This window comes from Carcharodon carcharias, chromosome 2 (assembly GCF_017639515.1).
Source record: "Carcharodon carcharias isolate sCarCar2 chromosome 2, sCarCar2.pri, whole genome shotgun sequence".
Classification (NCBI taxonomy): domain Eukaryota; kingdom Metazoa; phylum Chordata; class Chondrichthyes; order Lamniformes; family Lamnidae; genus Carcharodon; species Carcharodon carcharias.
In genome coordinates, this window is record NC_054468.1 from 236,922,786 (window position 1) to 236,936,204 (window position 13,419).

Here is a 13,419-nt window from a genome sequence, read left to right on the forward strand (position 1 = left end):
GTTCAAGGGTCATGAGGACTCGAAATGTCAACTGTGCTCTCCTCCGCAGATGCTGCTGGACCTGTTGAGTTTTTCCAGGTATTTCTGTTCCTGTTTTTGTTTTGGATTTCCAGCATCCGCAGTTTTTTGCTCTTATCACAGGAAAGTAGAACCGGCATGTTATACCCGTTGCATGTTTGTATGTTCAGTACGTCTCACTAAGAGATTCTGAGGCTTGTATAGTTGTGAACATTAAGGCCCGAATTTTTCAGACGGGTGGGTGTGTAGGTGGGCTCGGTGGGAGCAGACAGGGGTGGTCGTGCAGCCAATCACTGCCCACGATCCACTCCACACCCCCATATTACGTGGATGGGCTAAGTAAGGCCCATGCAGAGTAAGCGCTACCTGTGCGGGTGGGGGGAGGAGGGAGAGTCGGAGCAAGTGCTCTTTCATGCACCTGCGCAAAACAGCGCTTCAACCTCTCTGAGACACGGAGCTGTCTCTGGGAGATTGAAGGGCTTTTGAAACGATTAAATAAAAGGTTTAAAAGTTAATTTAAACATGTCCCCTCATGTAACTGTGTCACCTGAGATGAGCCAGGTTTTTATATTTATGAACGTTTTTAAATGTAATTAATAAACGATTTAGGAAACCTTTTCCCCCTCGTGGATGAGGTTTCCTAAAAAAGTTCACGGCCGCTTGGCCTTTTCGCCTGCCCCCCAACGTAAGGCTGGACAGCCAGACGTTTACAATTTCCTTAATGGCCTTAATAGGCCCTTTACACATCGGCGAGTGCGCAGCCAACTCCAGCGCTCGCCTGTTGAACGAAACATCGCAACTCAGCGCGATGACATCAGGACATACACCCGATGTCAGCGTGCATCATTTTACACATCGGCGTGTTGGACCCGTCCCCGCAAGCCCACTTAAAAATCCTGCTCTAAGTGTTTATTGATAACACAACATGATATACATGTGTACAGGGTATATCCCAAGCTATGAGCTAACACCATGCTTGCTACTACACAGGTCTCTGTCCAGTCTGCAATTGAGCCTAGTCTCAGGTCATGTGTCCCTTGACATCGCTCTGCGGATGCTACTATTTCCCAATCCACATTAACCCTCACTGTGTTGGATACCCTTATATTAAAATATGGACACATAGCACCACAACCAACCTCAGTGTTCCTGGGCTAGGCAGAAAAAAAAATCATTTTTCAGTAATCCCAGTAAGCACTGGACATAAACACAATGGACACGGGTCTCCACACCACCTCAACTCACCCACTGCTGAAACTCTCATTCGTGCCTTTGTTACCTTTGGACTCGGCTATTCCAACACACTCCTGGCCGGCCTTCTGCTCTACAGAAGCTCATTCAAACCTCTGCCGTCAGTACCAGACCCCTTTCAACCATCACCCCTGTACTTACTGATCCACATTAGATCCAGGTTGAACAATGTCTTGATTTTGGAATTCTGGTCCACTTATTCAAATCCTTCCTTTGACTTGCCCCTCCCGATCTCCGTAACCCCTTCCAAACCCACAATCCTCCGAGATCTCTGTGCTCCTCCAATCCTGGCCTCGGACATGTCCCCCATTCCCATTGGCCCACCGGGCTGCTCAATTGTATCTGTTTGGTTCTGAGGTGCCCGTGGTGACCAGGTTTGTTGTGATGATGCCAGTTGGGCACCTCTGTGTCATTGCGCCAGCATCATTGGAGGGGCAGCCTCTGTCACAGAGCCTGACTCACCCATCGGAGGGGCCATGGAGGCTGATGATGCTGACGGAGCAGATTGAGGCACGGCCCCCTCATTACCAACTGTTGCTCCTTCAGCCCTTCCATGGCACCCTAGATTTTTGGAGGGGGCGACCCACTGGGTAGCAGCCGGCATCTACTCCATTCTTTGTTGAGCCATTTGCACAACTGACTGGCGGATGCTTGAGGCTGCAGCGCGTATCCTGTGCATGTCAGGCTGCAGCGTGTATCCTGTGCATGTCAGGCTGCGGCGTGTATCCTGTGCATGTCAGGCTGCAGCGTGTATCCTGTGCATGTCAGGCTGCAGCGCGTATCCTGTGCATGTCAGGCTGCAGCGTGTATCCTGTGCATGTCAGGCTGCGGCGTGTATCCTGTGCATGTCAGGCTGCGGCGTGTATCCTGTGCATGTCAGGCTGCAGCGCGTATCCTGTGCATGTCAGGCTGCAGCGCGTATCCTGTGCATGTCAGGCTGCGGCGTGTATCCTGGGCATGTCAGGCTGCAGCGTGTATCCTGTGCATGTCAGGCTGCAGCGTGTATCCTGTGCATGTCAGGCTGCAGCGCGTATCCTGTGCATGTCAGGCTGCAGCGTGTATCCTGTGCATGTCAGGCTGCAGCGTGTATCCTGTGCATGTCAGGCTGCAGCGCGTATCCTGTGCATGTCAGGCTGCGGCGTGTATCCTGTGCATGTCAGGCTGCAGCGTGTATCCTGTGCATGTCAGGCTGCAGCGCGTATCCTGTGCATGTCAGGCTGCGGCGTGTATCCTGTGCATGTCAGGCTGCAGCGTGTATCCTGTGCATGTCAGGCTGCAGCGCGTATCCTGTGCATGTCAGGCTGCAGCGCGTATCCTGTGCATGTCAGGCTGCGGCGTGTATCCTGTGCATGTCAGGCTGCAGCGTGTATCCTGTGCATGTCAGGCTGCAGCGTGTATCCTGTGCATGTCAGGCTGCAGCGCGTATCCTGTGCATGTCAGGCTGCAGCGTGTATCCTGTGCATGTCAGGCTGCAGCGTGTATCCTGTGCATGTCAGGCTGCAGCGCGTATCCTGTGCATGTCAGGCTGCAGCGTGTATCCTGTGCATGTCAGGCTGCAGCGCGTATCCTGTGCATGTCAGGCTGCAGTGTGTATCCTGTGCATGTCAGGCTGCAGCGCGTATCCTGTGCATGTCAGGCTGCAGCGCGTATCCTGTGCATGTCAGGCTGCGGCGCGTATCCTGTGCATGTCAGGCTGCAGCGCGTATCCTGTGCATGTCAGGCTGCGGCGCGTATCCTGTGCATGTCAGGCTGCGGCGTGTATCCTGTGCATGTCAGGCTGCAGCGCGTATCCTGTGCATGTCAGGCTGCAGCGTGTATCCTGTGCATGTCAGGCTGCAGCGTGTATCCTGTGCATGTCAGGCTGCAGCGTGTATCCTGTGCATGTCAGGCTGCAGCGTGTATCCTGTGCATGTCAGGCTGCAGTTCCTGCATCTGCTCTCAGTACTTCCACATATGGTTCCCCATGAGGTTTGCTGCCCTCTCAAGAGATGAGCTCCTGTACTCAAAGCTCTGAATCATTGTGTAGCTCATGAGATGAGTTCTCGAGGTAAAGCTGCCAGGATCATGATCTGGGAGCTTCTGCATTTCCAGGTTGCTGAACAGGGCAGCTCCTGTCCTCAATCCCCCGAGGGAGACTGGACAGAACTGACCCTGACACAGCACCGCGCCCGTCCCCACCCCCACCCCACCCCACCCCCAGACCCACACCAACCCCCACCCCAACCCCACCCCAACCCCACCCCACCCCCAGACCCACACCAACCCCCACCCCCACCCCACCCCACCCCCACCCCCACCCCAATCCCACTCCACGCCACCCCAACCCCACCCCCACTCCACCCCCACCCCCACCCCCACCCCGACCCCACCCCACCCCCAGACCCACACCAACCCCCACCCCACCACAACCCCAGAACCACACCAACCCCCACCCCACCACAACCCCAACCCCACCCCCACCCCCACCCCAACCCCACCCCAACCCCACCACACCCCCAGACCCACACCAACCCCACCCCACCCCCAGACCCACACCAACCCCACCCCACCCCCAGACCCACCCCAACCCCAACCCCACCCCCAGACCCACACCAACCCCCACCCCACCCCAACCCCACCCCCAGACCCACCCCCACCCCCACCCCACCCCCAGACCCACCCCAACCCCACCCCACCCCCAGACCCACCCCAACCCCACCCCACCCCCAGACCCACACCAACCCCCACCCCAACCCCACCCCACCCCCAGACCCACACCAACCCCCACCCCACCCCACCCCCAGACCCACCCCAACCCCACCCCACCCCCAGACCCACCCCAACCCCCACCCCACCCCCACCCCAATCCCACCCCACCCCCACCCCCACCCCCACCCCAACCCCACCCCAATCCCACTCCACCCCACCCCCACCCCAACCCCACCCCAATCCCACCCCCACCCCAATCCCACTCCACCCCCACCCCACCCCCACCCCACCCCCACCCCCACCCCAATCCCACCCCACCCCCACCCCAATCCCACCCCACCCCCACCCCCACCCCAATCCCACCCCACCCCCACCCCAACCCCACCCCAATCCCACACCACCCCACCCCCAGCCCACCCCCACCCCAACCCCACCCCAATCCCACCCCCACCCCAATCCCACTCCACCCCCACCCCACCCCCACCCCACCCCCACCCCCACCCCAATCCCACCCGACCCCCACCCCAATCCCACCCCACCCCCACCCCCACCCCAATCCCACCCCACCCCCACCCCCAACCCCACTCCATCCCAACCCCACCCCCACCCCAATCCCACCCCACCCCCACCCCAATCCCACTCCACCCCACCCCCACCCCCACCCCAACCCCACTCCACCCCCACCCCAATCCCACTCCACCCCACCCCCACCCCCACCCCGACCCCACCCCAATCCCACCCCCACCCCCACCCCAACCCCACCCCCACCCCGACCCCACCCCAATCCCACCCCCACCCCCACCCCAATCCCACTCCACCCCCACCCCCACCCCCACCCCAATCCCACTCCACCCCACCCCCACCCCCACCCCCACCCCCACCCCCACCAAAATCCCACTCCACCCCACCCCCACCCCAACCCCACTCCACCACAACCCCACCCCAATCCCACTCCACCCCACCCCCACCCCCACCCCCACCCCAACCCCACCCCAATCCCACTCCACCCCCACCCCAACCCCCACCCCCACCCCAACCCCACTCCACCCCAACCCCACCCCAATCCCACTCCACCCCACCCCCACCCCCACCCCCACCCCAACCCCACCCCAATCCCACTCCACCCCCACCCCAACCCCCACCCCCACCCCAATCCCACTCCACCCCACCCCACCCCACCCCAACTCCACCCCCACCCCCACACCCACCCCACCCCCACCCCAATCCCACTCCACCCCACCCCCACCCCAATCCCACTCCACCCCACCCCCACCCTAACCCCACCCCCACCCCAATCACACTCCACCCCACCCCCACCCCAATCCCACTCCACCCCACCCCCACCCTAACCCCACCCCCACCCCAATCCCACTCCACCCCCACCCCCACCCACACCCCAATCCCACTCCACACCACCCCCACCCCCACCCCAACCCCACCCCAATCCCACTCCACCCCCACCCCAACCCCACCCCAATCCCACTCCACCCCACCCCCACCCACACCCCAATCCCACTCCACCACACCCCCACCCCCACCCCCACTCCCACCCCACCCCCACCCCCACACCCACCCCCACCCCCACCCCCACCCCCACCCCCACCCCCACCCCACCCCCACCTCCACACCCAGACCAACCCCACCCCAATCCCACTCCACCCCACCCCCACCCCCACCCCAACCCCACCCCAATCCCACTCCACCCCACCCCCACCCCAATCCCACTCCACCCCACCCCCACCCCCACCCCAACCCCACCCCAATCCCACTCCACCCCACCCCCACCCCAATCCCACTCCACCCCACCCCACCCCCCACCCACCCCCATAACAACCGCACCCCCACTCCAACCCCACCCCGATCCCAACCCCACCCCATCCCAACCCCACCCCAACCCCAATCCCACTCCACCCCCACCCCAACCCCACCCCAATCCCACTCCACCCCACCCCCACCCTCACCCCAACCCCACCCCACCCCAACCCCACCCTCACCCCAACCCCACCCCAACCCCACCCGCACCCCAACCCCACCCCACCGCCACCCCAATCCCACTCCCACTCCACCCCCACCCCCACCCCCACCCCAATCCCACCCCAATCCCACTCCACCCCCACCCCCACCCCAACCCCACCCCAATCCCACTCCACCCCACCCCCACCCCACCCCACCACAACCCCACCCCCAACCCCACCCCATCCCACCCCCACCCCACCCCCCACCCACCCCCACAACAACCGCACCCCCACTCCAACCCCACCCCGATCCCAACCCACCCCCACCCCCACCCCAACCCCACCCCCAATCCCACTCCACCCCCACCCCAATCCCACCCCAATCCCACTCCACCCCCACCCCAACCCCAATCCCACTCCACCCCCACCCCACCCCAATCCCACTCCACCCCACCCCCACCCCCACCCCCACCCCCACCCCAATCCCACTCCACCCCCACCCCACCCCAATCCCACTCCACCCCAACCCCACCCCAATCCCACTCCACCCCACCCCCACCCCCACCCCCACCCCCACCCCAATCCCACCACCACCCCCACACCCAGACCAACCCCACCCCACCCCCACCCCAACCCCACCCCCACCCCCACACCCAGACCAACCCCACCCCAATCCCACTCCACCCCCACCCCACCCCCACCCCCACCCCAATCCCACTCCACCCCCACCCCCACCCCACCCCAATCCCACCCCCACCCCCACCCCAATCCCACTCCACCCCCACCCCACCCCCACCCCAACCCCACCCGCACCCCCACACCCAGACCAACCCCACCCCAATCCCAGTCCACCCCCACCCCCACCCCCACCCCAATCCCACCCCAATCCCACTCCCACTCCACCCCCACCCCAACCCCACCCCAATCCCACCCCCACCCCCACCCCCACCCCAATCCCACCCCAATCCCACTCCCACTCCACCCCCACCCCAACCCCACCCCAATCCCACCCCCACCCCCACCCCCACCCCAATCCCACTCCACCCCCACCCCAACCCCACCCCAATCCCACCCCCACCCCCACCCCAACCCCACCCCACCCCCACCCCAATCCCACTCCCACTCCACCCCCACCCCCACCCCCACCCCAATCCCACCCCAATCCCACTCCACCCCCACCCCCACCCCAACCCCACCCCAATCCCACTCCACCCCACCCCCACCCCACCCCACCACAACCCCACCCCCAACCCCACCCCCACCCCACCCCCCACCCACCCCCACAACAACCGCACCCCCACTCCAACCCCACCCCGATCCCAACCCACCCCCACCCGCACCCCCACCCTCATCACAACCCAAACCCCACCCCCACACCAACACCACCCCCACCCCACCCCCAGCACCACCCCAACCACACCCCAACCCCACCCCTACCATCAAGCCACCCGAACCCCCATCTCACCCCCACGCCACCCCAACACCACTCCAACCCTACCCCCCACCACCACCATGCCCCAATCCCACCCCAACCCCACCCCACCTCCACTGCACCCCAACACCACCCCCACCCCACCCCCACCCCCACCACTCCAACCACACACCCACCACCACCCCAACCACACCCCAAACCCACCCGCACCCTCACCCCACCCCCACCCCCACCACAACCCCACCCCCAATCCCATCCCACCCCGATCCCAACCCACCCCCACCCCACCTCCACTGCACCCCAACACCACCCCCACCCCACCCCCACCCCCACCACTCCAACCACACACCCACCACCACCCCAACCACACCCCAAACCCACCCGCACCCTCACCCCACCCCCACCCCCACCACAACCCCACCCCCAACTCCACCCCCACCACAACCCCACCCCCAATCCCATCCCACCCCGATCCCAACCCACCCCCACCCCACCTCCACTGCACCCCAACACCACCCCCACCCCACCCCCACCCCCACCACTCCAACCACACACCCACCACCACCCCAACCACACCCCAAACCCACCCGCACCCTCACCCCACCCCCACCCCCACCACAACCCCACCCCCAATCCCATCCCACCCCGATCCCAACCCACCCCCACCCCACCTCCACTGCACCCCAACACCACCCCCACCCCACCCCCACCCCCACCACTCCAACCACACACCCACCACCACCCCAACCACACCCCAAACCCACCCGCACCCTCACCCCACCCCCACCCCCACCACAACCCCACCCCCAACTCCACCCCCACCACAACCCCACCCCCAATCCCATCCCACCCCGATCCCAACCCACCCCCACCCCACCTCCACTGCACCCCAACACCACCCCCACCCCACCCCCACCACTCCAACCACACCCCAAACCCACCCGCACCCTCACCCCACCCACACCACAACCCAAACCCCACCTCCACCCCAACCCTACGCCCACCCCCAACCCCACCCCCACCCCCACCCCACCACAACCCCACCCCCACCACCACCCCAAACCCACCCCTTTCCAGCCCCACCACAACCCCACCCCCACCCCAACCCCACCCCATCCCCGCCCCCACCCCCAACTCCACTCCCATCCCCACCCCAACCCAATCCCCATTCCCCACCCCCACCCCCAGCCCGCATCCCCAACCCACCCCCACCCCTGCCCCCAGCCCCCCACCTCCATCCCCATCCCCAGCCTCTACGTCAACACCCAACCCCACCCCCAACCCCACCCCGCACCCACCCTTGTTCCCACCCCCACCCCTGCCCACACCCCCACCCCCGTCCTTGATCCCACCCCCACCCTTACCCACATCCCCACCCCCGCCCCCACCCCCCACAGTCTACCTGACTCCAAATATAATTAATGACGCAGACAGGACCAACGATATTCACACCCATAAACCTGCTTTACAATAAACCAGAAAAAAATTATGAAAATTATTTCAATTTTGTAATACCCCATCACCTGGAATTTCCCCTCCAAGTCACTCACCATCCTGACTTGGAAATATATCGCCGTTCCTTCACTGTCGCTGAGTCAAAATCCTGGAACTCCCTCCCTAACAGCACTGTGGGTGTACCTACACCACATGGACTGCAGCGGCTCAAGAAGGCAGCTCACCACCACCTTCTCAAGGGGCAATTAGGGATGGACAATAAACGCTGGGCTTGCCAGAAATGCCCACATCTAGGAACCAATATAAAAAAGACCCCTCAAGATGCATTTTGTTTATCAGGTAATGGGTGATTGGTCACAGTTCAATCCATTGACACAATAAAGTTATCAGTGCAGCATCACGACTTACAGCAACCAGCACTGCCACACCAATTAATGGAGGCTCTTTATTACAGAATGATACAGCACAGATAAAGGCCATTCTGTCCATCATTCCTGTGCTGGCTCTTGGAAATCTATTCATCTAATACCACTCACCCTGTTATTTCCCATATTCCTTCAAAAATGTTCCTTTTTATACAGAATTACAATCAATTACATTAAAAACACAACACAGAATCAGGTCACTTTACCCAACTAATTTGCAGTTTCTTTACTGGCTCACGAGACGTGGGCGTTGTGAACAATGGCAGCATTTATTGCCCATCCCTAAATTCCCCCTGAACCATGGTCCTGTAGTCCATCCCCATTCAATTCACTCTTGAAAGTGACTGGGTGGATAAAGGTGAACTGGTTGGTAAGTGGCGAGTAGCTGCTGATCAGACAGGTGGTGAGATTGGGAGTTTAACTGCAGTAAATGGGCTTCTCTCTGAGCAGGAAACTGCTTTGGACTGGGCAGTTTATAATGTCGAATTTTTAGGCAGTGCAGAGGGTGATGTCAGACAGAGAAACCTAATTATATTTCTTACATCTCATTCAAATGAGAGTGAATGATGCAAACATGCTCTTTTCCAAATTCTTGTTTTCTCTATTCCAGAGGTTGTATAAAATGTTAATATTCCAGTTTCAATGTTAGTTTTGATTATTTTCAGTTCTGTTTATTTTCCAGCTACAGTGCAGAAACCAGTGCTGGTTCAGTCCCCGCCAGTGCACAGTGTGAGAGTGGGTTGGACAGTGAGTTTCCAGTGTGTCATGGGGAATGCCAATGTTAGCCACGTTACTGTCACCTGGTACAAGGCGCAGCCTGGATCAAGCAGAGAGTTGCTGATCACACATGATGCTCGGAACCACGTTCACCGTTACCCGGGTGTTACATCACGCTTTCAACCTTCTAGGGATGTCACCAATAACAGCTACGTACTGACCATTACAGGCGTGGACCCCAGTGATGTTGCTATCTACATTTGTAGCGTGCGGGGATCAAGCTATGGAGCAGGGACCCTGCTGAATGTGACCAGTAAGTAAATCTTAAACACAAACAGAATTACCTGGAAAAACTCAGCAGGTCTGGCAGCATCGGCGGAGAAGAAAAGAGTTGACGTTTCGAGTCCTCATGACCCTTCGACAGAACTTGAGTTCGAGTCCAAGAAAGACTTGATCAAGTTCTGTCGAAGGGTCATGAGGACTCGAAACGTCAACTCTTTTCTTCTCCGCCGATGCTGCCAGACCTGCTGAGTTTTTCCAGGTAATTCTATTTTTGTTTTGAAATATAAGCTGGTTTAAGGTGTGTGTGTGGGGGGGGGGTTGGGGGGAGGTGGGGGGGGTGCGGAGAGAGAGAGAGAGAGAGAAGTGGAGGGGGTTGATGTGGTTGTAGGGACAAACAAGCAGTGATAGAAGCGGATCATCAAAAAATGTCACCAACAATAGTACAAAAGAACACATAGGTGTCGAAGTTGGTGATATTATCTAAACGAATGTGCTAATTAAGAATGGATGGTAGGGCACTCAAGGTATAGCTCTAGTGGGGGTGGGGTGGGCATAAAAGATTTTAAAATATTTAAAAATAATGGAAATAGGTGGGAAAAGAAAAATCTATATAATTTATTGGAAAAAAACAAAAGGAAGGGGGAAACAGAAAGGGGGTGGGGATGGGGGAGGGAGTTCAAGACCTAAAGTTGTTGAATTCAATATTCAGTCCGCAAGGCTGTAAAGTGCCTAGTCGGAAGATGAGGTGTTGTTCCTCCAGTTTGCGTTGGGCTTCACTGGAACAATGCAGCAAGCCAAGGACAGACATGTGGGCAAGAGAGCAGGGTGGAGTGTTGAAATGGCAAGCGACAGGGAGGTTTGGGTCATTCTTGCGGACAGACCGCAGGTGTTCTGCAAAGCGGTCGCCCAGTTTACGTTTGGTCTCTCCAATGTAGAGGAGACCACATTGGGAGCAATGAATGCAGTAGACTAAGTTGGGGGAAATGCAAGTGAAATGCTGCTTCACTTGAAAGGAGTAAATCTTAGCTGACACTGGCATGTTCACAGTAACAACATCACACCAAGCAACTGTTAATGATCAATTAGCAGGGGAAGGGTTTTGGGTGGGGTGAGTACTGGGGAGGTGCAGTTCTCGAGGTAAAGCTGCCAGGATCATGATCTGGGAGCTTCTGCATTTCCAGGTTGCTGAACAGGGCAGCTCCTGTCCTCAATCCCCCGAGGGAGACTGGACACAACTGACCCTGACACAGCACCGCGACCGTCCCCACCCCCACCCCACCCCAACCCCACCCCACCCCCAGACCCACACCAACCCCCACCCCAACCCCACCCCACCCCCAGACCCACACCAACCCCCACCCCACCCCACCCCACCACAACCCCAACCCCACCCCACCCCCAGACCCACACCAACCCCCACCCCCACCCCACCCCACCCCCACCCCCACCCCAATCCCACTCCACCCCACCCCAACCCCACCCCCACCCCCACACCCACCCCAACCCCACCCCACCCCCAGACCCACACCAACCCCCACCCCACCCCACCCCACCACAACCCCAACCCCACCCCACCCCCAGACCCACACCAACCCCCACCCCCACCCCACCCCACCCCCACCCCCACCCCAATCCCACTCCACCCCACCCCCACCCCCAACCCAACCCCACCCCACCCCCAGACCCACACCAACCCCCACCCCACCCCACCCCACCACAACCCCAACCCCACCCCCAGACCCACACCAACCCCCACCCCACCCCCACCCCACCCCCACCCCACCACAACCCCAACCCCACCCCCACCCCCACCCCCACCCCCACCCCAATCCCACTCCACCCCCACCCCCACCCCCACCCCCACCCCAACCCCACCCCAATCCCACTCCACCCCCACCCCACCCCACCACAACCCCAACCCCACCCCACCGCCAGAACCACACCAACCCCCACCCCACCACAACCCCACCCCCACCCCCACCCCAACCCCACCCCACCCCCAGAACCACCCCAACCCCACCCCACCACAACCCCAACCCCACCCCCACCCCCACCCACACCCCACCCGCACCCCAACCCCAACCCCACCCCAACCCCACCCCCACCACAACCTCCACCCCAACACTCCCCTCCCCACCCCAACCACACCCCAACCTCCACCCCAACCCCCACCCCAACCCCAACCCAACCTCCACCCCAACCCCCACCCCAACCCCACCCCAACCCCACCCACACCGCCACCCCCACCCCACCCCCACCCCAACCCCACCCCCAACCCCACAACCATCCCCACCCCAACCCCACCCCAAATCCACCCCCACCCCCACCCCCACCCCACCCCAACCCCAACCCCACCCCAACGCCACCCCCACCCCAACCCCACCCCACCCCACCCCACCCCAACCCCACCCCACCCCCAGACCCACACCCACCCCAATCCCACTCCACCCCCACCCCCACCCCAACCCCACCCCACCCCCAGACCCACCCCAATCCCACTCCACCCCCAACCCCACCCCCACCCCAACCCCACCCCCACCCCACCCCCACCCCCAGACCCACCCCCACCCCACACCAACCCCACCCCCACCCCCACCTCCACCCCCACCCCAACCCCACCCCAATCCCACTCCAACCCCACCCCACCCCAACCCCACCCCACCCCCACCCCAATCCCACCCCACCCCAACCCCACCCCCACCCCACACCCACCCCACCCCACCCCCGCCCCCACCCCAACCCCGCCCCCACCCCACCCCACACCCACCCCACCCCCACCCCACACCCACCCCCATCCCCACCCCAATCCCACTCCACCCCCACCCCCACCCCAACCCCACCCCACCCCCAGACCCACCCCAATCCCACTCCACCCCCAACCCCACCCCCACCCCAACCCCACCCCCACCCCACCCCCACCCCCAGACCCACCCCCACCCCACCCCAACCCCACCCCCACCCCCACCTCCACCCCCACCCCAACCCCACCCCAATCCCACTCCAACCCCACCCCACCCCAACCCCACCCCACCCCCACCCCAATCCCACCCCACCCCAACCCCACCCCACCCCACCCCACCCCAACCCCACCCCACCCCCACCCCAACCCCACCCCACACCTACCCCAACCCCCACCCCCACCCCAACCCCACTCCACCCCCACCCCACCCCCACCCCAACCCCACCCCAATCCCAC

The 13,419-nt window shown here is 62.0% G+C and overlaps 1 protein-coding gene across 1 annotated transcript in view; it reads left to right on the forward strand.

The window, feature by feature from the left end:
• The window catches only part of LOC121275259, a 37,764-nt gene that overhangs the window by 2,326 nt on the left and 22,019 nt on the right, over window positions 1-13,419 (forward strand). The window contains exon 2 of the mRNA XM_041182695.1: window positions 9,907-10,254. Within this exon, the coding sequence (XP_041038629.1) occupies window positions 9,907-10,254 (348 nt within the window). The remainder of the gene's footprint in view (window positions 1-9,906; window positions 10,255-13,419) is intronic.